At 46.3% G+C, this 25,507-nt stretch overlaps 2 protein-coding genes across 11 annotated transcripts in view; one reads left to right on the top strand and one right to left on the bottom strand.

The window, feature by feature from the left end:
• LOC308459780 (uncharacterized protein) overlaps positions 1–17,380 on the top strand; it is a 67,372-nt gene extending 49,992 nt beyond the window's left edge. The window contains exons 5-6 of the mRNA XM_080975458.1: positions 12,682–12,808; positions 14,591–17,380. Of these exons, the coding sequence (XP_080831584.1) occupies positions 12,682–12,808; positions 14,591–15,831 (1,368 nt within the window). The 3' untranslated portion in view covers positions 15,832–17,380. The remainder of the gene's footprint in view (positions 1–12,681; positions 12,809–14,590) is intronic.
• The window catches only part of LOC308459773 (uncharacterized protein), a 68,823-nt gene that overhangs the window by 18,741 nt on the left and 24,575 nt on the right, over positions 1–25,507 (bottom strand). Inside the window, exons 3-4 of one of the 10 annotated variants that reach the window (XM_080975433.1) lie at positions 2,570–3,000; positions 2,287–2,368 (exon numbers count right to left, since the gene is read on the bottom strand). The exons of 8 other annotated variants lie outside the window; for them this stretch is intronic. In XM_080975433.1, coding sequence (XP_080831559.1) covers positions 2,287–2,368; positions 2,570–3,000 — 513 coding nt within the window. The remainder of the gene's footprint in view (positions 1–2,286; positions 2,369–2,569; positions 3,001–25,507) is intronic. One more of the 10 variants, XM_080975443.1, reaches the window with a different exon arrangement.

Raw genomic sequence — 25,507 nt, 5'->3', positions numbered from 1 at the left:
ACAAGAGGCAGGCAGACAAGCACCGCAGGGAAGGGGAGACCATACGGGTGGGGGACCGGGTGTGGTTGTCCACCCAAGGGCTACCTTTCAAAGGGGGGTGCAAGAAGTTGCAGCCCAGACGGCTGGGACCTTTTGAGGTAACACAGCAAGTTAATCCCGTGGCATTTAAGCTCAGGTTGCCTGATAGCATGAAAATACACCCGGTTTTCCATAGGTCCCTGCTCTCACCGCATAGGGAAGGGCGGGAATTCCAGGGGCAAGAGGGAGAAGTCACCACACACCCGCAGGTAGAAGAAAGGGAACACCACCACAGGGCCACGGAAATACTGGACTCAAGGTGGCAAGGGCGCCGGGTGGAGTATTTGGTAGCGTGGGAAGGGGAACCCAGGTCCGAAAACACGTGGGTTCCCACGGAAGCCGTCGAGGACAGGTATCTGGTGGAGGTATTCCACCGCCGGTTCCCAGACAAACCCAAACCCCTGGAGAGATTCTGGGAGGAGCAATTTGGAACCACAGATGAGGAAGAGGTTTTTGAGGGATTTTCTGACTCCGAGGAGGAGGGAGGAGAGGTTTCGGAGGAAGAAGCGTCAGACGGGGAAGACCACCCCGTTGATAGGTGGAAGAGCGATTGGGAAGCGGGTTTCGAATCCACAGAAGATGGTGACAGTTCCTTCCGGGGTTTCCCCGCCTCCTCGACCGACGAAGGGGACGAAGTTGGTCCCACAGGTCGGTCCAGGGGTGGAGGGGATTCTGGGGGGGAGGTGGATGTCAGGGAACTGACATCAGAGCGGGAGGCGAAGGGGAGGCTCCTAGATGATGCTGGAGAAGGACCCAGCAGGGGGAGAAGCAGCTCAGTGGAGGGGGAAGCATTTAAGCGCAACACCAGGAACAAAAGTGAGCTGATGGGGAAATCGGAGAGAGGGCTCACGGACTCTTCACTGGAACTCAGTGAGGAGGGGACAGGTCCTCCGCTACCTACGCCCACCCTGCGCAGAAGGCTCCCGCGCAGTGAGAGGCGGAGGAGATTGGGTGTCAAACAACTCTTATGTTGGAAGAGATTCAAGAAACGCCCACTGACGGATTCTGCTAGTGACTGAGACAGTCATGATGAGAAAGGGCTGTGCAGTCAGAAAGGTTTAACAAGGCAAATTAGCCTAGAGAGGCACCAGTTTACGCACGAGTAACTCATAATCATCACAGGTTGTCCTTCCTTGGAGGTTGTTAAGCAGAGCTTGGATGGACATCTGTCATGTTATATTTCATTTTGTTGAAATTATTGCATTGCAGAAGGTTGGACCCTTGGGATCCCTTCCAACTCTCCAAGTCTACATTCCTATTGCTCTCTTGTTTCCTGCCTATTAATTATCGTGTTGTTTTAATGGGATTGTTTAGCTGCACAGTTGAGTTATGGATGCTTCTTTTAAGGTCTTAATGGAATTCTTCATTGCCTTTTAACGATGGGTCTTAATCTAGGTGTGAACAGGTGGAACTCCACATGGTGGTCTTCAAACCATTCCATCTGCACAAGGATTCCTCTCTGCCTCTACTCTCCTGTGCACTGTTCTGGGCGGAGGAGACACTTTCCTGATGCCCTAAAGCCAACTTCAAGGGGTTCCTGGGAGGAAAGTGGGGAAGCCATTGCGCAACGGATGGAGCCGCTTAGCTGAATCCTGACAACGGTTTTGTATGGTTTCTTGATGGCTTCAAAGCCCATATCAGCATTCAACAATTAGAATAAAATCTAGTGATTGATAAATAATGCTAGCGCTATTCAGAAGGCGAGGTGAGGTGAGGCTGCTGTGCATTATTCTCAGAATGGCAGTTTCAGCCCTTCTTGACAGCAGCTTTGGCAAAAGCCCAAGGGAGGAGGAGAGACCGTTATTCAGGCCGAAAGGCAGCCTGGCTTCCCCTCTTTCCCCACAAGGCTCCTTCTTCCTACCTGGTCTGGTTCCACAGCCCCTGCTTCTCCTTCACCACCATGAGAAGATCTTGCCAGTGTCACTGTGTCACCTGTAAGAAACAAAGGTAAGTCGGAAGTCATGAGTTCATGCTTCTCTGAGAGGAGAAACGGTGCCTCTCTCACTTAAGATGGGCCTCAGAAAACGTCTCCCCTGTGGAATGCATTGCGGTGTTTGTCCCCATAATTTAGTTCTGCAAAAAGACATCTCTCCCTTTCTGGGCTCTTGGCCCCAAATGTCTTCCCCCCCAAAGAGCAAAGGAACCCACTGATTAGTTTCCAAATCCACAGAATGTGACCAAACAGAGAAAAAGCTCCTTCCTCCTTACCCAGTGTCCTCTCTCTGGCGTCCAACGGAGTCCTCTCTGCCTCACAGGAATCCAGGCTCCTTTCTGCAAACAGATCCTTTCCCTGATAGAACAATGATTCAAAACAGAGAATGGCGAGCAGGATTACAAAAGGAATGACAGAGGAATATTTTTGGGGTATCAGATATCATTCCTAGGATGCTCCCCCCCCCAAAAAAGGATGGACCATTAGGAGAGCATTTTGGAGATACTCTCTCTCCTGTTTGGAGCCCCTTGGGAATATCCAGAGGAAAGTCTCTCTCACCTGCTGCTCTGCCTGCTTCCTCTCCTCTGCCTGACTCAGGAGGAATCCTTCGGCCAGGGCCACCGCCTGGGAACTGGTCTCCGCTCCACATTCCCTCACCCAGCTCTCCATCTCTGGCGGAAGGACAGCCAGGAACTGCTCCAAGACCACCAGGTCCAGCATCTCAGCTTTCGTGTGCCTTTCTGGCTTCAGCCACTGATGGTCAAAGTGGTAGAATCGACCACAATCCTCTCGGGGTCCTTCAGTCTCCTGGTGGCACAACTGCCTGAACTGCTGGCTCTGCACATCTGAGCGGAGAATGTCCTCCTCACCCAGGATCTTCTGCATGGAGCTTTCCCAGAATCCTTCACTGCTCCCAGTGTTGATGGCATGGCCTCTTCCTGCTTCAGGGCCAGCTGATTCTTGCTCGTCCATCTGGGCTCTCAGGAAGCCTCCAAGAGATCAGAAGGAAGCCCTTGGTCCTAAGCAGAGGCGTCTGCAAATCCTACAAAGCAAATACATTGTTCTGTTAGTAAAGAGATACATGGCCACAGGAAGAACAAAGTTCTCTGAGCAAGCGTGGATGAGTCTTGCTAAGAAGCAGGGCTGGAATTCATCACAGCCCCGCCTCTGAGCCTTCTTCAAGATACGAGCAAACAAAAGGAAGGAGAAGTAAGCCTCCAGTCCTCATAGAAGGAAAGTTGCCATGCAAAATGTCCAGGCAGGATGATGAATCTGCCTAGCTGCTCCTTTCTTTCAGTATTTTCAGCCAAGGAATGAATCAGAACTGTTATTGGCAAGCGAATCATTCTTACTGGGTTTAATTTGAACACTAGGCCGGATTGCGGGTCCCAGCCCTGGAGGCCTAAGAGCTGCTCTCCCTCTCACTATATCTCTTGATATACATTAAAGATTTCTTGGTTTACAAAGGTATGTGCAATGTCTCATTGACTTGGGGGTCCCCCCATGCACGATCTGAACAGCCCCCCAGTGCACCCTCCCCTGCAGTCCTGGGACCCCCTTCTCCCCACTGAACCCAAAGCGGGAAGAGAGAGGAGACTCACCAAGGCAGCACTTGCAGAGAGAGACGAAAGCCGGGCTCCCTTTGCAGGAAGGGGCTTTTGCTCTGCCCTCCTCCCGCCCTGATTCGGGGTCTCTCCGGGACTCCAGCTCAGCCGAGCGCACCGACCTCCCGCCTCCCTCCTTTCTCCGAAGCAGGAGTCCAGGCGCGCCCCGGAGGAGAGGCTTTATTTTGGGGGGACCCTCCTGGGCGGGGTGGGTCCTGAGCTGCTTCCTCCCTTGGCCAGGAACAGGGAAAAGGCTTTGCAAGAAGCAGCAAGCCCCTTGCTAGAACCCTGGAATGGGAGAGGGGAAGAGGAGGAGGGGATTATCCTCTCTGCTATTTAAATAACAATGAAACAAAAGCTCTGCTGGAGAGCATCGATCTATTCCTATGCATGTCCTTGCGAGGATAGACAATGCCTTCCTTTGGTGTGGAAGAGCCTCTGACTTCTGGCTGCAAAACCTCACCAGTCTCCTCAGGAAGGGACCCCAAGGGTCATCCAGTCCAACCCCTGCAATGCAGGAATCTCAGCTAAGAAAAAAGCACACCAAGAACTCAGGCCGATGTAAGTTTCAATAGTGGGAGTGGTCCCTACTCACAAGTCAATAGTCAGTTGTAACAAAAACTAATCCATTCTAAAGTATGTATTCTGACAAGGATTACAAACTCAAGTAGAGATTACAGATTCTAACAGAGATTACAAACTCAAACTAATAAAGATATGTATAACAATAATTCGTTACAAAGATTTTCTCTTTCTCACTCGACAATAATGTTGATCCTTATAATTTATCAGCTTGCAGATGGAGACTCAGTTTCAATCATAGAGCAGAAGTCAATTATGGATCAGAAACCAGGACAGGGCCTTGTTTCAATGTATTCACCTTCATCAGCTAATTTTTAAAGGGTCGTGTAAGTTTGAAGACTTTCAGATAAATATATCCTATTATTTTCTACGTTTCTCAGGGATAACAACTACGTGTGGGTAGATCAACATGTATCTTGAGCTTTTCTGTGTGTTTTCCAACCTCTGCTTAAAAACCTCCAGGGAAGTAGAGTCCACCCCCCGCCCAGGAAGTGGGCTCCAATGTTCTTGAGCTTTGTTAAAAACAGAGTAATATTCCCGTGCTGCTGGCCCTGAGCAAAGGGTCGGTTCAAGTAAAAACATGCCTTCAACCAAGTTGGGCCCCTGGCCCCTTGCGCTGCATAGGAACTGGCCGTGTCTCCACCATTCCAGGGAGGGGGTGTTCCCAGCCCTTATGTTCTTCAAGACTCACTTCTGGGTTTGATCCTGGAAGTCAAGGCGTGTGGAACCAGAAAGGAGCAGGAGAACCAAGATCACAAGCAAAGTGGATTTGAGATGTGTATTGAAATCACAGCATACAAATGGCGACCGTTTATAAACTCAGAAAGAAAACGTGTGAGAATGGGGAAAGCAGAGCATCAAAAGGAATGTTTGTGTGATAGGAGAGAATCAAAGCGAAGAGGAACACGTATAAAGCGATTAGCGTGTGAAATAGCTAAAGAGGAAGGCTATAGGCAGAAAAAAACAATGAACTCTATGGGAAAAGCTTACTATTCTTAATATTCCCTACCCACTCTCTCGTACCACGTCCACCACATAAACGTTATACAATAACAAAACCAAAGAAGGCAAAATAAATGTGCAAACTGCCACCCTGGTGGCGGAGACGGCTGAAGGTAGGAGTGAGGGCTCTTCCTGCATGGGGAAACTGGGGGGAGTTTAGAAATAGTCGTCTGCTGGAAAGGGAGAGGGGAAGCCCCCTTCCATCACAGCCAAGTCCCTCTCAGACCGAGAGCAGATCAAACTTCAGGGGCACTTCAGGCCAGAAGAGCCCAGCCATGAACCCCAGAGGCACTTGGATGGAGGTCAGTGAGGGCAGGACAAGGGAAGTGTTTCCAGCTCTTCTTTGATGGGAAATGTTGACCTTGTCTTGCTGGCCTAGTGGGTCAACCCTCACTGGGATTGTGCTGATAGTGGTGCTTTCATGCTTTTCCTGCTTTTCAGAGGCCCTCGGCTGTTGTCTTTCTTGCTGTGTATTAAAACCAATAAGTTATCTGCAGAAAGGGTGATGTGACGTCTCAAATAAAGCTAGTGGGTGGTAATTTGACTAAATGAGTGTGCCAGCAAAAAGATTTGCACTAGTGCAAGGAGGCGTCCCCGCCTCACTCTCCTTCCTCCCAGTGCGCCTTGTGTATCTCCCACATCTGCTCTCAAAGGTTGGGGGGCTCCCAGAGCAGATTTGGGGGGAGGGAGAGGAGAGGGGGAGAGATTTCTGTTGCACAATAAGAAATCCTTACACTGGCGCGGCCGACCTTTGGGGCCAGTGAAAACAAAAATCTGCACTTCTTCCCTTATGGGGTATTCAAGAGCCCATATAGAGTCCTTTTTTAGGTTCTGTATCAGTAGGAGAAAATAACAGAGGCCAACCAGAGAATATTGAGAAGCAAAGCAGCTAGTAAGCTTGATCTTTATTGAAGCTGTTGCAACAGGGTGCTCCCCTCACACGGAGGACCCAGAACAAAGGTGTGACTGCCCTTAAATAGACATTGTAAATTCCCTGCCCTACCCTGCGGTTTAAATATATAACCTACATGTCTGAAGCAGCACAGGAAGACAGTCCTGAAACCATTTTAACTCCCAAGCTGACCAAATGTTTTCTCTGCAAGGAGGGAGGAAGTGGAAAAAACCTTTCTTGTTACAGGAATTTAGTAATCGCCATTTCAAAGGAATGGGCAGACAACCAGGAAAGGCAATCAGATAAGGCATTATCAGATAACCTGGCAGACAGGAAAAACAACAACATTCAAATTTTTGTTGTAGACCACCTTTTCTGTGATGTAGGCATGATGTTTGTGGGGGTGGTCTTGAGCTCCAGGGCACTACAAGGGGAAATACACGAAGGTGCATGAAAGCCCCACTATCGGTTGACCCACTGGGATGACCCCTCCTCCTGCTTCTTGCAGAGCCTTTCCCCTGCCAGCTGCTGCTCCTCCCGTTCGTGGCCAAGGGAGGGGGCAGCTCAGAGCCCAGCCAGGAGGGTCCCCCCCCCCGCAAATGAAGCCCCTCCTCCGGCTGTGCGCGATGCCCGGGGCTCCTCCGGGGCTCCTGCTTTCCAGAGGGACGGGGCGAGGGGTGAGCTTGCTCCGCTCGCCTTTGCAAGGGTCAAAAGGAGCTGAGCCGGATTACTCAAGGGGGAAGGAAGAAAGGCAGGTTTTCCAGAGCAGAGTCCCCTGCTGCCAGGGGAGGAATGTGCATATTTTGTCTTCCTCCGGCGCAAGCGCTGCCTCTGCGGCGTCTCCTGGGATCTGGTGAGTCTCCTCTCTTTTCCCCCTTCGGGTACATTGGGGAGAAGGGGGGTCCCAGGGCTACAGGGGGAGGGTGCCTGTTCAGATGCATGGAGCCCCCCCAAAAAAATCGGGGAGCAGAGGTTTCTCCCCCTTCCTCAAAAACGAAAGCCAGGGTGGGGGCGAGTTTGCAAGAAGTCTGCAACTCTGTTCTTACTTTGGAACCCAACTCTGTTTGCCACGGAGTGTGTGTGTGTAGTTCTTTGGATCAGGAAAAAAGGCGTGCAAATTAATCTCACATTTATGCCTGAATGTATCCTTTCGACTTGACAGGTCAGGGAAGATACCTAGCTTTATAAATTCGTAGGAAAATCCATACTTTAACCGACTCTCCTCATCCCCACGCCATTTTAACCCTTAAAGAAAGGTGAATTTGGGCTCCCCCTCCGTCCATGGACCAAGAAGCAGAAGTCACGTAGACAGCAGGAATAGGGCATCCCACCATAACCCCCCAAGCGTGAGAGCACAGACAAGGCCCCCCACCCAGGGAGTGCAACACTAGACATCCAGAGGCAGTTCAGCAAGTTGGGTGTCCTGAAAGCCCATCTCCAGAGAAGTCCTGAGGGCAAGGAGATGGAAAGCGTTTTATTGTTCTTTCGGTGGTGGGGACTGTTGTAAACAAAATCTGCCCTTCTCCCCCTATGGGGTCTCCAAGAGCCCATATAGAGTCCTCTATTGGTAGGAGAAAATAACAGAGGCCAACCAGAGAATATTGAGAAGTGAAGCAGCTAGTAAGCCTGATCTTTATTAAAGCTGTTGCAACAGGGGGCTCCTCTCACGCGGAGGACCCAGAACCAAGGTGTGCCAGCCCTTATATAGACATTTTAAATTCCCTGCCCTGGAGTCCAAGACCACCCCTCCATACATCACAGAAGGGGTGTAACCCAAGAGCACCACTCACAAACACCATACCTACATCACAGAAAAGGCGGTCTACAACAGAAATTTGAATGTTGTTGTTTTTCCTGTCTATCAGGTTATCTGATAATGCCTTATCTGATTGCCTTTCCTGGTATTGTTGTTTAGTCGTTTAGTCCTGTCCGACTCTTCGTGACCCCATGGACCAGAGCATGCCAGGCACTTCTGTCTTCGCCTTTCCTGGTAGTCTGGCCATTTCTTTGAAATGGTGATTTCCCAATTCCTGAGACAATGGGAAGGTTCCCTCACCCCTTCCCTCCTGCAGAGAAAACATTTGGTCAGTTTGGGAGTCTAAATGGTTTCAGGACGGTCTTTCTGTGCTGCTCCAGACATGTGGTCCACATATCTATGTATGCGCTTGGTTGGTACATTTATGAACATTTATTATATATATATAAGACCTTAACATTTTTTATTACAGTGCTTAAGAGGTGTTGGGAAAGATGTCTGATAAAGTGACCTAATGTTAAACTTGTGTAACCCTTGTATAAAGGAAAAGGTACCCCTGACCGTTAGGTCCAGTCGTGGACGACTCTGGGGTTGCACGCTCATCTCGCTCTATAGGCTGAGGGAGCTGGTGTTTGTCCGCAGACAGCTTCCGGGTCATGTGGCCAGCATGACTGAGCCACTTCTGGCGAACCAGAGCAGCACACAAAAACATCCTTTACCTTCCCGCCGGAGTGGTACCTATTTATCTACTTGCACTTTGACGTGCTTTCAAACTGCTAGATGGGCAGGAGCAGGGACAGAGCGACGGGAGCTCACCCCATCGCGGGGATTCGAACCACGACCTTCTGATCAGCAAGCCCTAGGCTCCATGGTTTAGACCACAGCGCCACCCGCGTCCTTATGTACCCCTCCCCATTTGTGACATGCTAGTGATGTAGTGATGACAACAACTACCAGACTTTTAGAAGACATCTGAAGGCAGCCCTGTTTAGGGAAGCTTTTAATGTTTGATGTATCATTGTATTTTAATATTCTTTTGGAAGCCGCCCAGAGTGGCTGGGGAAACCCAGCCAGATGGGCGGGGTATAAATAATAAATTATTATTATTATTATTATTATGATGATGATGATGATGATGTATCAATGATGCCTCTCAAAGTGTACTCTGGGGGAAAGAGGGAAGGTTTAAAAGTCGATGTCACCACATGCTCAGGTTTCTTACTCCTGTGGAGACCTGTTGCGCAACAATAAAGATCATGGTCTACTGACGACTGTTTTGCTCCAAATTACTTGGCTGGAACCTCCTTCCTTTACTGACTGCATGGACCTGCAGGGGACTTGCATCTCGATGAGCTGGGCTATTGAGTAGTCTCTTGCCCCGGAATATTTTCCTCTTAACAGCAGAAAATAAATAAGGGCTGTTGGAAGATGGAGGTGTTAACAGAGAAATCTGAGGGCTCCCTTGGACAAAAAAACAAGGACACCAGCCAGGAATACCAGAGCAAAACAGCAGCCAGTAGGCTTGGTCTTTATTGAAGATAGCTGCGACAGGACTCCCACCTGCCACCAGGTGAAACAAGATGGAAGCCCCGAACAAAAGAGAACCCAAACTTTTATTAGCTGCTAATCCCCATGTTACACCCCCTTCAAACTACATCACTAATACATCACGGTTACATCATGAAAGGGGAGGTCTGGTGGCAGTAATCTGAGCATCCTGGACCCTGCCCCATGGTTCCCCTTGCCCTCCAACAAACACCCATCAAGTGGAACAACAGAGATCTTTACATTTCCCTGTTTCCCAGCCAAGTTAATCACACCCTTTTGTCTTCATCTGGGTTTGTTATTTCTGGAATGGCTACCTGTCTGGCACTCAGGTCTCAGGATGCCAGGGATTATCACTCAGGCAGAGGGGCTGCTGAGGAGCTGAGCTCACATGTCTATATGAATTTCTGAAGTTTTCCCAGTGAGCCAGTACATAGGTACATTTATCAGTGAATTGTTACATTTGGTATCATACAGCAGAGGCCCTTTGAATAGATAGGAAGAAACTGTGATGAAATGTTTTGTGGGGACAAATCACAAAAGTCACAAAAGCGATTGTGCTGATTTTGGTAGTGGCCTGCATGTGTACGATATCTGCTGGAGGGGCAACCCCCCCTCCCAACCTATACATAAATTCCTGCAACAAAGGGCAGAAAAAAGAAAGCGTTTTTTCATGCAGTGCAGAGTTAAACCTATGGAACTCCCTCCCACAAGAGGCCACCAAGCTAGAGGGCTTTAAAAGCAGGAGGAGCTCTTTAAAGCTTTTTAGAAGCGTTTAGCCAGGATGGCTCTGCTTTGTCCTCCTCAGTTGGAGATAGGGATGCTTCTGAATTGCAATTGCTGGAATTACACTTGGTACAACCTCACTTGTCATTCACAGTTCTGTCTTCATTTATTGACTGAAAACGCTGAAAGTCAGGAGCAACTAAGCTGATCCATCTGACAGAAATTCCGTTTCCGTTTCCTGCACATTTTGCATAGTAACTTTCAGGAGGACAAGATGCTGGCTGCTTTTCCATCTTCTCTGTCTTCTTTCTGTAAAGAAAGGTCAGAGTTTGGGCTGCAGTGTAGTCTACAGTGGTGCCCCGCAAGACGAATGCCTCGCAAGACGAAAAACCCGCTAGACGAAAGGGTTTTCCGTTTTTCGATGCGCTTCGCAAAACAAATTTCCCTATGGGCTTGCTTCGCAAGACGAAAACGTCTTGCGAGTCTTGCGATATTTTTCTCTCCCCCCCCCCTTTTTCTAAGCCGCTAAGCCGCTAATAGCCTTTTAGCCGCTAAGCCTTTAATAGCCGCTAAACCGCTAATAGCGCTAATCCGCTGCTAAGCCGCTAATAGGGTTGCTTCGCAAGACGAAAAAACCGCTAGACGAAGAGACTCGCGGAACGGATTATTTTCGTCTTGCGAGGCACCACTGTATCCCTAGTTCCCAGCAAAACTCACCCATGCTTGGTCAGGGACCCTCTTTTTTCTCCTGACCGTGTATCAATTTCATATGTATTTGCTTTGCAGGATTTACCTCTGCTTAGGACAGACGGAACTGGGCAGAAGACCAAGGGCTTCCTTCTGATCTCTTGGGGGATTGCTGAGAGCCCAAATGGATGAGCAAGAATCAGCTGGCCCAGAAGGAGGAAGAGGCCATGCCAAACAAACTGGGAGCAGTTGGGGATTCTGGGAAAGCTCCATGCAGAAGATCCTGGGTGAGGAGGACATTCTCCGCTCAGATGTGCAGAGCCAGCAGTTCAGGCAGTTGTGCTACCAGGAGACTGACGGACCCCGAGAGGTTTGTGGTCAATTCTGCCACTTTGACCATCAGTGGCTGAAGCCAGAAAGGCACACAAAAGCTCAGATGCTGGACCTGGTGGTCTTGGAGCAGTTCCTGGCTGTCCTTCCACCAGAGATGGAGAGCTGGGTGAGGGAATGTGGAGCAGAGACCAGTTCCCAGGCAGTGGCCCTGGCCGAAGGATTCCTCCTGAGTCAGGCAGAGGAGAGGAAGCAGGCAGAGCAGCAGGTGAGAGAGACTTTCCTCTGGATAATCCTAAGGGGGTCTGAACTGGAGGGAGAGTACCCCCTAATTTTCTAATAATGGCCCATCTATTTTTGGAAAGTGAATGGTATTAGATACCCCTATTTCCCCTCAGCCATTCCTTTTCCAATCCTTCTTCCCATTCTCTGTTTTGAATCCTTGTTTCTCTTTCAGGGAACGGATCTGTTTACAGAAAGGAGCCTGGATTCCCCTGAGGCAGAGAAGACTCCGTTGGACGCCAGAGAGAGGCCACCGGGTAAGGAGGAAGGAGCTTTTTCTCTGTTTGCTCACATTCTGTTCGTTTTGGAACTATTCTGTAGGTTCTTTTAATCATTTGGGGCCAAGAGCCCAAAGGAGGGGAGATGTATTTTTGCACAACTAACATATGAAATGGGTACAAACATCAACATTCACTCAGCAGGTGAGGCTTTTAGAAAGGCTCTTCTGTATTCAGTGCTGCTTAAACCTCTGAGAAGCAGGCACTAAGACTTCCCACTTACCTTTTTGTTCTGCAGCTGACAGAAGGACGATGGCAAGAGCTCCTCATTCATCTTTTCCTGGTGGAGGGGAAGCAGTGGCTGTGGAAAGAATTCAGGTAGGAGGAAGGAGCATTGTGGGGAAGGAGGCTGAGAGATGGGGCAGCCAGGGGGCCTCTGGGCCAGGATGAATCCCTCTCCTCATCTTGGTTTCTGTCATGCCTGTCCTTAACAAAGGCTTAAAATGCAATTCTAGAAGGTTAATAAACAACCATCTCACCTTAACTGGCCTTATGAATATTGCTGGTATTATTTATCTGTAATTGTAGTTTTATTCATTGATTTCCCATTTAATATTAAAATAGGCTTCTAACCATAAAAATAATAGTGGCCAGGATTCACCAAATGAGCCCCATCAGTTGCACTTTCTCCCTCCTTCCCCTCCTGTGACCCCCTGCACCCCCTTGAAGTTGGTCTTAGGGCATTGGGGAGGTTTCCCCTCCAGAACATCAGACGGGGAGAGGAAAAGGGATCCTTCCATCTGGGAAACAGGGACGCTTGCGCAGACTGATTTGAGGAACGCCATGTGGAGCTCCACCCATTTACACATAGATTAATACCTATTATTAAGACACAATGAAAGACATGTAAAAGAGGCATCCATAATTAAAATGTGCAACGAAACAATCCCATTAAAAGAACACAGCAATTAACAGGCAGAAAACTACAAAGCAATGTGTAGTAGATAATGTTTTCTAAGAAGAAGACTTTCCCCTTTTTATATTAGGGTCCAGTGTGCTTTGAAGATGTAGCTGTTCATTTCACAGACGAGGAATGGGCGTTGCTGGATCCTGACCAGAGAGCTCTGCATAAGGAAGTCATGGAGGAGAATCATGGGATCATGGACTCTCTCGGTAAGGCTCCCTGTTGGATCATATTATCTGCTTAGAAATATATTTTTATGGTGCTCTACAGTGCTGGCTGCAGCATCTGATATTTTAACACCCCACAGCTCACCTAGATTGGAGGGCTATCTGCGGTTTTGTCAGTGAATATTCTTTCTCCAATTTTGCCATTTTAAACCACAATCAGGCTGCACTGATCTGCCCAGGAATTTTAAAATGTAGGCTTCAAAGTTTTTAGGGAACTTGAAGTAACTTCTGTCATCTTATTTGTTTTTGCTTGTGTGCATTTTTGGTAGTCCAAAGAGACGACAGACATTGGAGATGGCACAGATTTCATGGCTGGGCTCAACAAAATCCATTAAAGAGGAGATTCTGGCTTTTGGATCCTTGTTGTTCCAATATTTAATTCTTTTGAAAAATATTTTTTATTCATTTTAAATACAAATCTTCCAATGATTAACAGATCAAATCAAATCAAAACAAATCACAAACAATATTGCCAATTATATATTCCAAATTTAAATAATTTCAAAATTGGGACTCCCCAAGGCCTGGATTTCAAGAGATAATGTCTATAATTGTTCCTCTGCTTTCTTCCTTGTTCTAATCCAAATTCTAATCATAATTCTGTTGTTAACCATCCTCATCTTCTCAGTCAGTCACTGAACCATCTTGTTGGACAAGTCCTTATATCTATAAGTATGCAGGTTTTATTCGATATGATCCATATCATTCTTTGTCAGATTAATTTGTAACACAGTCCTCCTTCAATCTGCCATTTCTTGCCCCGATTCTGGGCATCCATCCAAGGTTCAAAAACAACGATGACTTCTTCTCTTTGATTTCTCTTAATGAGCTGGTATTTCAAAGATATGTCTCCAATAATTGCTGTAGTCTAGGATGTACTTCTCAGTCAGTAAGTTATATGAAAGCTTTCCCAGGCCCTAGGAAAACTGGCAGGAATCCATAAATCACAATCAGACTCTCTTCAAACCATATACGAAAATAAGCTAAACAAATATATTTGTATATGAAGTACCCCCTTTTATAATCCAAAAAGTATTGCCAACATCCTCAGAGGTTTCTTTCCTTGCTGTGCAACAACTGTCGCCATTTTTTTGTTCCCCTCCTCAGCCTGAGCCACTTTCGTTTCTGATCTTATTTTGCCAGATCAAATTAGGGCTCTCCACCAATAACTTTACAAGTATGTATCCAATTAGTTTTTACACCTCCTGCGTTTCCTTTAGGTAATTAACTTTTTCTTTCTTGGTGAGCTTTGCCAAATCATGGAGTAGCAAATATAACGAAAACAAAAGAATGGCAGCCGCTCACCTCATTAATCTAAATGCCAAAAGAAGAGTCTCTTTGAACTTGGTGTCCAGCGAATGTATAGTTTGGCAGATTGTTTCTTTTATCTCCTTCCATCCAGAACATGCCTGTTGTTAGTCAGAATCTTATTAATTTGTAGAAAACAGGTATCCCCTGCTCGTGGGAGTGGTTCTGGAGAGTGCCCAGTTTCATGCCAGGCTTAGCGCCCAGTGTCCCAGCCCCCACATCTTGCTGCAGGTGGCTGATAATGGAAATCTGTGGGTGAGACAGCCCCCCCCCCACCCTGGAGGGGTCAGCAGGACTAATTACCCTCATATTATCCCTGAATTTCTGGCACGATCCGTGGTCCGATCTCATGAGAGGCAGCCATTTCCCTCAGCAAGAAACAGGAAGCTGGTTGTTCCAATATTTAAGACCTGCATTTCCTCTTGAAGTTCTAATCAGTTTCTCTCTTTGTTGCAGGTGGCGATGAACTGGAAAAGAAGAATAAGGGAGAGCATGACAAAATGCACATGGAGGAGAAGCCATTTAAATATCAGGGACATGGGAATTTCAGTCAGAGCTCCCACTCCACTCCCCATCTAATAAATATCTTGGGGAAGAAACTCTATCAGTATTCAGAATGTGAAAAGAACTTCTGTCAAAAATCCAACCTCTCTTCCAATGAAATAAATCACAGCGGGGAGAAACCATATTCCTGCTTGGAATGTGGAAAGAGCTTCAGTCAGAAGGCCAATCTCACTTCCCATCAAAGAATTCATACAGGGGAGAAACCATATCTGTGCACGGAATGTGGAAAGAGCTTTGCCTGGAAGAAAAGTCTCACTTCCCATGAAATAATACATACGGGGAAGAAACTATATCCGTGCTTTGAATGTGGAAAGAGCTTCAGTCATAGCATCACCCTCACAGTCCACCAAAGAATCCATACTGGTGAGAAACCATATGAGTGCTTGGAGTGTGGAAAGAGCTTCCGTCAAAGGGCTGCTCTGGCTTCCCATCAAATAACTCACAGCAGGGAGAAACCATATCAGTGCATGGAATGCGGAAAGAGTTTCGGTCGGAAGGATAGTCTCACTTCCCATCAAATAATTCACACAGGGAAGAAGCCATATCAGTGCTTGGAATGTGGAAAGAGCTTCAGTCGAAAGAATGTTCTCAGTTGTCATGAAAGAATTCATACAGGGGAGAAACCATATCAATGCTTGGAATGTGGAAAAAGCTTCCCTCAGAGCGCCAGTCTCATGTACCATCAAAGAATCCATACAGGGGAGAAACAGTATCAGTGCACAAAATGTGAGAAGAACTTCATTAATATGACCTCTCTCACTTCCCATCAGATAACTCACAGTGGGGAGAAATTATATCTGTGCATAGAATGTGGAAAGAGCTTTCGTTGGAAGAAAAGTCTCATGTCCCATCAAAGAATTCATAAAGGGGAGAAACCATATCTGTGTGTTGAATGTGGAAAGAGCTTCAGTCAGAGGACCAGTCTCATAATCCATCAAAGAATTCATACAGGGGAGAAACCATACCAGTGCTTGGCATGTGGAAAAAGCTTTAGTCGGAAGGATAGCCTTACTTCCCACCAAAGAATTCACACTGGGGATAAACCATTTATATGCTTGGAATGTGGAAACCGCTTCAATTCCAAGAGGAGTCTCACTTCCCATCAAAGAATCCATACGGTGGAGAAACCATAGCAGTGCTTGGAATGTGAAAAGAGCTTCAGACATAGCTCCAATCTCACTCTCTATGAAATAGCTCATGGCGGGGGGAATCACAGAGTCATATAATTGTATCAGAGCAGGGACTCTGCAGGTCATCTAGTCCATGCCTCCACAATGCAGCAATCTTCACCCTCTGCTTAAAACCCACCAAGAGAGAGAAACCACCACCTTCTGAGGCAGCCGGTTCCACTTTGAAAGAGCTTTTACCTGCAGAAGATTCTTCCTGATGTTTAGTCTGCATCTCTTTTCTTCTTATTATTACTAGTTTAATTTATATACCGCCCTATACCCTGGGGTCTCAGGGCAGTTCTCAGAGTAAAATCAAGATATAAAACCACAAAATACATAATAAGAATAAAAACAACCACCCAATAGCCCCCCTCAATATGCAAATATACTTAAATCTGGGGTGCAATTACGCTGGAGCACAATAATATAAATTGAAAATAAAATGCTTACAACTTGCGACTTAAATTCTTGCAACTTGCATCCATTGGTGCGGGTCCTCTACTCCAGAGTAGGAGAAAACAGGTTTGCTTCATGTGCTATGGGATGAAACCTGTCACAATCGATGGCAATGTTGAATATAATTTCTCTCAGGACGTGTGCCAAATCGGGAGATTGCTGATGATTGATGAAAGCCCTCAACAGGGATTCATTAAAGGGGAATTGTTGTGGAATAGCAAAGATATTGGGTCCAGAAGACTAATTTGACACTGGGAATAAAATAAAGCTGAAACAAGAAAATTCATGTTTCTTTATTAATAGACCTTCCTACTGTGTACAAAACATAGACTATCATGTTTAAAGCAAGGGATAATACTTGCCCAAGGTTCTTGAAAGGTTGATCTCCTCAGATTAGTTAGATCAAGGAAGCCTTGAAAGGAGAGTTATTAGTTTTCCTCTCAGTCATTCTGTGTTTTATATTGCTATGTTGTGGTATTCAGTTCTTGTAAAAGTGTGTTGTTTTGTACCTAAGGCCTATCGGTAGATTGATAACTTTGATAAAGTGTGGTCATAATCCTTGAAAAGGTTATGATCACAGGGGGGAATGATGTAAGAATTAGTGACCCCAAGTGTATATTTTTATTGTTTTAATAATATTTCAGTGTTTCACTTGAATTGCATTTAACCTTTTAGAATGTATTAGGCTTGCATTTGTGTGTGTTGTGCATTTGTGAATCTCCCCCCTTTTACGCTACATTCCATCTCTCCTTATCTGACCCAGAAAGTGGCACAAATGACAGGATGTTTTCCTATGTCAGTTATGAGTTAGCACCGGGGAATAAATCCTTGGAAGCTTCCTGATAGATTGAGAAATGTCAATAAAGACTGATCATAGGCTTGGTTGCCAGGGCAACGAGGGACATCCAGTACCAGAAATGGTCAAATGGCCTGGGCACATTGGGGCCACTCCAAGGTGATTGCAGGGGTGAAGATACCAGGTTGGAGCCATGCGTGTTTTCTGTCCAATGACCTGTGACCTTTCTTGACACATGTAAAGGAGATGTTTTATGTTTAAGATTGCTTTATTTTATTTTTATTAAAGATTTTATTGATTTACAAAAGTGTTTGCAATTCTCTCTCTCATATTTTTCCACCCATGTAACATTTTTACAAATCAGTTTCATTTGTTGAGACATTAGGAAGAATGGGGGTAAGAGGTGGAGGGGAGAAAGGTGAGTGGGGGTGGGGTGGGGTGGTGATGTTTCTATTTTACTTGCTATATGTAGGGTTTGGTGTCAGCGTAGCTTGTGCAGGTTCTTTGCTGTTCACTTATGTTCCTTTGGTGGTGAGAGAGGTTGGGGTTGGCCTAGGGTGTGGTTGGTTGGTTGGTTGTGGTTGGCTGTGGTGATCTTTGTTTCCATGTATGAGTGGGGTGGGCGGGTGTTTTGGATCAGGTTAGCCATATTGATTTGTTTGCTGTTGGTGGATTTTTGTCGTTGTCTTGTTGGGCTGTGTATGTGATAAAGGGGAGCCATACCGGGGTGAAGGCGTCGTCTTCTATTTGTCTCCATGTCAGTTTCAGTTTATTGGCAATTTTTTCTAGTAAGGCTGTTTCCCATACTATTTGGTACCATTGGTCCATGCTTACTCCTGACAGGTCTCTCCAGTGTCTGGTTACGATGTTTCTGGCTGCTGAGAGTAGGTGGGTTATGAGTTCTTTGTAGTGTAAGTGGGCATTGTTGTCTTGGAAGATGTTTAGTAGGGCCAATTCTGGGGTGATTTCTAATACTTGTTTGGTTATTTTACTTATTTCTTGTATGGTTGCCCAGAATAGTTGGATTTTGGGGCACTCCCACCACATGTGCAGGTATGTGCCTGTGGAGGTGCACCCTCTCCTTTCATTCTGAAGTGCCTTGGGGCAGACCTTCTCAACTGGCACATTGAGTTGAGTGAGCTCTGTCCTATTGCAATAGCTATAATAAACGCTGGGTCCCTAAATCCAGATGGTGGAGGTGAAAAATAGTTTCCTTGGTTCTATGGTTTATTCAAGAGGTGGTTGCTCTTCACTTGGGTAACAAACAAGGTGGTGTAGAATGAATTCTTACCACACAGTGGTAAGCCATTTTTAGATGGCTATTCTATCTCCTCTCTCTCTCCGCTTTTCCAAGCTAAAGATATCCCTCAACCATTCGTCATAGGACTTGGTTTCCATACGCTTGCCCTCCTCTGTACATGTTCCTGTTTGTTGGTTTTTTATTCTTGTTCTGTAGACTAGTCTGATTTTTATTGTATTTTGTGTAAAAAAAAATATCAATAACAATACCTTTAAAAAAAACCACACATGTAGCCAGTATATGTGTGGCTAATCGGAAGTCGCTGATTCTGACTATGCTGGTCTATGGCTGTAATAAAGTGTTGTTGATTCTGGCATCTCTTCCGCTTTTGGCTGTTTCCTTGATTTCATTCTCCAAATCAGTATCTCTTTGGTCAGGGGAATGATAGCTTGTTCCAAGTCCTACATTTTGAGCAGACAGCAGAGAGGAATGTGGTTCTTGGTTAATTGCTGATTAATTTACAGTCTGGTTTTGAAAAGCTGAACTAGTTCTAACTGGTTTTAAACTGAAGAACGAAACTTACAGCTGAATCCATAGCGTATATGCCACTCTTCCTTCCCCTGTCAAAAAACTGCAGCTTGCATTGAGATACACCTACGTTGTTGATTCTGAGATGGCTCTCCTGCGAACTTGGTCTGTGCCACATGAAACCATAGATCAATGGATTTCTTTTTTTATACCCGCCTCTCTAAAACTGGGATCTCATCTAAGCTTCTTGCTCCTCAAGATATTCCTGCTGGGGCAGAGCTGAAAACTTAAGTTTCTAAAGCGTTATTGCCCCTAGGATTGAGTTCTGAGGCTTAATTTTTTTTATATACTGGATTTAGCGCCTAGCACACAATGCTTTCACTTTGTTAGAACTTCAGTGGATGCAACAAACAAATGGGGATACTTAGCCCTACAGTCACAGAGCTGCTTAACTCAGTTTTTCTTCTGATGCTGTGTCACTGGCATTGAGATCGGCTGTGCCCTGAGAACATTTGTGCATGCTTGCTTTGTACCTGCAGCTACAGGAAGGCAGATTGTGCCCTTCATTGATCATTTGAGCATCTGCAAGCCAAAGCTTATTAAAGTATAAAGTGGGGGAGAATACAACTCTTTCCCAAAACCTTTTCTCCCAGGACCTTTTGTTCTCCAAGAGAAGAATTTCAAAAAGAGACTGCAGCGTGAAACTGCTGGACTGCAGCTGATGAATTCTGTCACCTTTGGCTGGAATGGGGATAATAGATTCTTATGTGTTATTCTGATGTACGTGTGTTATTTATTTTTATTTATTAGCTAATTATATTGACATCCCCCCCTTTCTTCCAAGGAGCTCAAGGCGCCATACATGGTCTTCTCCCAGCAACACAGGGAAGCAGGTCAGGCTAAGAGACAGTGACAGAGTGGGGATTCGAACCTCGGTCTCCCAGGTCCTAGTCCATCCAACACTCTCCACCAGCCTTTCTCAACCTGGGGTCTCCTCAATGTGGAACAACGACTCCCATCATCCCTGACCACCTTAGGGATGATGGGACTTGGACCCAAGGTGGAGAAAGGCTGCTCTACACATTACACCACAGTGGCTCTCTTATGCATGGTGACCCACACCAGACAAGCCCCTTCTCTCTCTGGGGGAATGTGTAAGTGGGACTCCTGCTTCTCTCAGGTATTTCTCACCAAGGTCCTATGGCCCACTGGGGACACTTTCGTTGGGTTTAGCATCCTCTTGCACTGATGCTACCATGTTTTTTACGATAACAAGGACATGGGATCATAGGGGGATCCTTTATCTCTGGGGGCTCTGTGTCTCCATGGACTGCAGACATTCTCCAAGGACATTCTCATTTCAAAGGACATTCCCAACCCTATCTGGAGATGATGGGGGTTGAATCCATAGCTCTATATGCCACTCTTCACAAACCCAGGGTTTGTGTTTCCTTGGAATGAGGGACAGCGGAGACTGTGGTGTCATTAGGATATATGGTTTATTTACACATATCTACAACCTGACCCTGCGATGGAGGAGATCACAGCATCAACACCCCAAGAAGTTCTTGCTTGCCCCATAGTCGCAGCCTTGTATTCAAACAAATCAAGCATTTCTCTGTCCAGCTTCCTTGCTTCCAGCTTCCCCTACCTTTAACCCCACCCACCCTAACAACCTAACTCAAACCTAACCCTAAATCCCTAACCATAAGCCGGAACCTGAACATTAACCCCTAACTGTAACCCAACCCTCAAGCTCTAATCCTAAACTTGACGCCGAACCCTGTACAATTATCCCCTGACCCTAAAGCCAATGGCCCCTAACCCCACACCCTACCCTGAACCTTAATCCCTAACCCCTGATTGCAACCCCTCTAACCAAAACCCCAACACAAACCCCTAACCACACACACTAATGGTGACTTTAACCCAGGGGTAGTCAACCTTTTTATACCTACCGCCCACTAATGCATCTTTCTTGATGGTAAAATTTCCTTACCGCCCACCAGTGCTCTGTGGAAGGAGGATTCAGCTTGTGCCGTAGAACCCCCAACTGCCCACCTGGAATCCTGAAACGCCCACTAGTGGGCAGTAGGGACGAGGTTGACAACCCCTGCTTAAACCCCTAACCCCTAATGTAACACTAACTGCAACCCCTACCCCTCAGCCATCTAATCCTACGCCCCTAACCTTAATCCCGGACTCCTCGTAAAATTCTATCACAGTTCTTCTTGTCTGTCTTCCTGTGTTCATCAAAATCAGGGGTCAGCAAACTTTTTCAACAGGGGGCTGGTCCACTGTGCCTCAGACCTTGTCGGGGGCTGGACTATATTTTGAAGGGGGGGGGGAAGGAACGAATTCCTATGTCCCACAAATAACCCAGAGATGCATTTTAAATAAAAGCACACATTCTTCTCATCTAAAAATACGCTGATTCCCAGAACGTCCACAGACGTTCACTTTAGAATCACTTTAGAAGGTGATTGGGCCGGATCCAGCCACCAGGCCTTAGTATGCCTACCCATGATCAAAATAAACCTCATGCCTCGTGCTGCCTTTCCCTAAATTTTTGCTCCCCGAAGCACAGCCAGTCGCCACAGTCTCTTCTGCCCTGGAATCTAACTTGTGCCTACTTTCCTTGGGTACACAGACATAGGCAAGACCGCCAAATACATGAATGTGTGACGTGTTAGGTGCTCTTCCATGTCTAAGTTTCAAAGCCATTCGTGTAGCTCCCTGGATTAGTAGTCTATTTTGGAGACACCCTTCTCCCCAGACGTATTTGGGAAGGCCAGAGTCACTCAACACGAACCTAGCCATTTCTAGAAGGGAGAGAAGAATAACAGTGGAGAGAAGAATAACAGTGACCTCATTGTGGGAGTTTACTATACATCCCCAAGCCAAACGGAGGACATAGATGATGCCTTCCTGGAACAGATGGCCAAGCATGCAAAAGGAAGGGAGATAGTAGTAATGGGGGACTTCAATTACCCGGATATTTGTTGGATGTCAAACTCAGCCAAGAGCATAAGGTCAAACAGATTCCTCACTGGCCTTGCAGACAACTTCATTGTCCAGAAAGTGGGAGAAGCAACAAGAGGAACAGCCATTTTAGATCTGGTCCTAACCAATGTTGATGACCTGGTTAGTGGGGTAGAAGTGGAAGGATCATTAGGCGCGAGTGATCATGCTCTTCTGAAGTTTACTATACAGCGGAAAGGAGCAGCCAAGCATACTAGGACTCAATTTCTTGACTTTAAGAAAGCCGACTTCATAAAACTTAGGGAAGTGCTGGGTGAGATCCCATGGACAGTAATACTAAAAGGAAAGGGAGTTCATGATGGCTGGGAGTTTGTTAAGAGGGAGATAGTAAAAGCACAACGTCAGGCAATACCAATGAGACGGAAACATGGAAGGTGCCTAAAGAAGCCAGGGTGGCTATCTAAAGAACTTTTAACTGAGTTAAGATTAAAAAAGGATGTGTACAAAAAATGGAAAAGGGGGGAAACCACCAAAGAGGAATTCAAACAAATAGCCAGCACGTGTAGACACAAAGTCAGAAAAGCTAAAGCACAGAATGAACTCAGGCTTGCTAGAGAGGTTAAAAGCAACAAAAAAGGCTTTTATGGGTATGTCCGTAGCAAAAGGAAGAACAAAGAAACAGTGGGGTCACTCAGAGGAGAAGATGGTGAAATGCAAACAGGGGACACAGAAAGGGCTGAACTCCTCAATGCCTTCTTTGCCTCAGTCTTCTCCAATAAAGAAAACAATGCCCGACCTGAAGAATTTGGAGCAAATGATTCAGCAAAGGAAACACAGCCCAGAATAACTAAGGAGATAGTACAAGAATACTTGGCTAGTTTAGATGTATTCAAGTCCCCAGGGCCAGATGAACTGCATCCAAGAGTATTAAAAGAACTGGCAGATGTGATCTCAGAACCACTGGCAGTCATCTTTGAGAATTCCTGGAGAACAGGCGAAGTCCCGGCAGACTGGAGGAGGGCAAATGTTGTCCCTATTTTCAAAAAGGGGAAAAGAGAGGACCCAAATAATTACCGCCCAGTCAGTCTGACATCAATACCAGGGAAGATTCTGGAGCAGATCATTAAGCAAACAGTCTGTGAGCACCTAGAAAGGAATGCTGTGATCACCAATAGTCAGCATGGATTTCTGAAAAATAAGTCATGTGAGACTAACCTGATCTCGTTTTTTGACAGAATTACAAGCCTGGTAGATGAAGGGAACACAGTGGATGTAGCCTACCTTGATTTCAGCAAGGCATTTGACAAGGTACCCCATGATATTCTTGTAAAGAAGCTGGTAAAATGCAGTCTTGACTATGCTACCACTCAGTGGATTTGTAACTGGCTGACTGACCGAACCCAAAGGGTGCTCATCAATGGTTCCTCTTCATCCTGGAGAAGAGTGACTAGTGGGGTGCCACAGGGTTCTGTCTTGGGCCCGGTCTTATTCAACATCTTTATCAACGACCTGGATGATGGACTCAAGGGCATCCTGATCAAATTTGCAGATGACACCAAATTGGGAGGGGTGGCTAACACCCAAGAGGACAGGATCACACTTCAAAACGACCTTGACAGATTAGAGAACTGGGCAAAAACAAACAAGATGAATTTTAACAGGGAGAAATGTAAAGTATTGCACTTGGGCAAAAAAAATGAGAGGCACAAATACAAGATGGGGGACACCTGGCTTGAGAGCAGTATATGTGAAAAGCATCTAGGAGTCTTGGTTGACCACAAACTTGACATGAGCCAACAGTGTGACGCGGCAGCTAAAAAAGCCAATGCAATTCTGGGATGCATCAATAGGAGTATAGCATCTAGATCAAGGGAAGCAATAGTGCCACTGTATTCTGCTCTGGTCAGACCTCACCTGGAGTACTGTGTCCAGTTCTGGGCACCACAGTTCAAGAAGGACACTGACAAACTGGAACGTGTCCAGAGGAGGGCAACCAAAATGGTCAAAGGCCTGGAAACGATGCCTTATGAGGAACGGCTAAGGGAGCTGGGCATGTTTAGCCTGGAGAAGAGGAGGTTAAGGGGTGATATGATAGCCATGTTCAAATATATAAAAGGATGTCACATAGAGGAGGGAGAAAGGTTGTTTTCTGCTGCTCCAGAGAAGCGGACACGGAGCAATGGATCCAAACTACAAGAAAGAAGATTCCACCTAAACATTAGGAAGAACTTCCTGACAGTAAGAGCTGTTCGACAGTGGAATTTGCTGCCAAGGAGTGTGGTGGAGTCTCCTTCTTTGGAGGTCTTTAAGCAGAGGCTTGACAACCATATGTCAGGAGTGCTCTGATGGTGTTTCCTGCTTGGCAGGGGGTTGGACTCGATGGCCCTTGTGGTCTCTTCCAACTCTATGATTCTATGATTCTAGAAGAGATCTAAAATCTCTCTCAGTGACTGAGCTTTGCTTCAAGGTGTGGCTAAAACTCCTCGTGTGTTATCCCTTCTTCATTCAAGAGGGTTTTCATGTGGTGCGAGAGAAACCATTTGGATCCCTTTCCAATGGGGCTTCAGGCCCCATCATGGGACTGAAACAGCCTTGGTCGTGCTGGCCAATGGTCTCCAGCAGACTACAGACAGAGGTGAAAGCTGTTTCCTGGTTCTGTTGGATCTCTCAGCAGTTTTTGATACTGTTGGCCACAGCATCATTTTGGACTGTCTAGGAGGGATGGGAGCTGGTGGAACTGTTATGCAATGGTTCTGCTTCTTCCTCCTGGACTGTGTCCTTATTTTCTGTGTGTCCTCAGCAGATACCAGGAAGAGCCTCATGATGACACCATCCTGGACATGCAAAGGGCCACAGTTGCAGTCAGCAGCAGCACAAATTTGAAACTTGGAGGTTCTTGAAGTACGAATCACTTGTCAACGTCTTCAGAGAAGAGATGAGCATTGATGGCTACCTCGTTAATGTTGCCAAATCGCCATTAACCGTCTCCCCAGATGTGACGTGGAAAAGGTATTCAACACCTCGTACAGCGACTTGCACCTTGAAGAAATATTGGGCGCTGAGGGTCGACTCCATTGAAATGCTCATCCACATACTGAAGTCTCCTAAAATTAAATTCATACACAGCCATTGATAGATGGTTTCTCTGCACTATGAGTTCTTTGATGGGCAGGGAGACTGGTGCTTACTGAAGCACTTCCAAGCACTAGTATGGTTTCCCCCTTGTATGAATCCGTTGATGAGCTGTGAGATTGCCCCTCTTATTGAAACTTTTTCCACACTCCAAGCACTGATACGGTCTCTCCCCTGTATGAATTAGATTGTGGGAAATGAGACTTAACTTCTGGGTGAAGGTATTCCCACATTCCAAGCACTGATATGGTTTCTCCCCTGTATGAATTGTTCGATGGAAAGTGAGATTTCTCTTACAACTGAAAGTGTTTCCACATTCCAAGCATTTAAATGGTTCCTCCCCACTATGAAGTCTTTGGTGGGAATTGAGACTTTCCTTCCAGGTGAAGCTTTTCCCACATTCCATGCACTGATATGGTTCCTCCCCACTATGAATTCTTCGGTGGGAATTGAGACTATCTTTCCGACTGAAGCTCTTTCCACATTCCAAGCACTGATATGGTTTT

This window comes from Podarcis pityusensis (assembly GCF_964106645.2).
Source record: "Podarcis pityusensis genome assembly, chromosome: 12".
NCBI lineage: Eukaryota > Metazoa > Chordata > Lepidosauria > Squamata > Lacertidae > Podarcis > Podarcis pityusensis.
The sequence above is the reverse complement of the archived record's forward strand: the minus strand, read 5'-3'. Positions and strand labels throughout refer to the sequence as shown.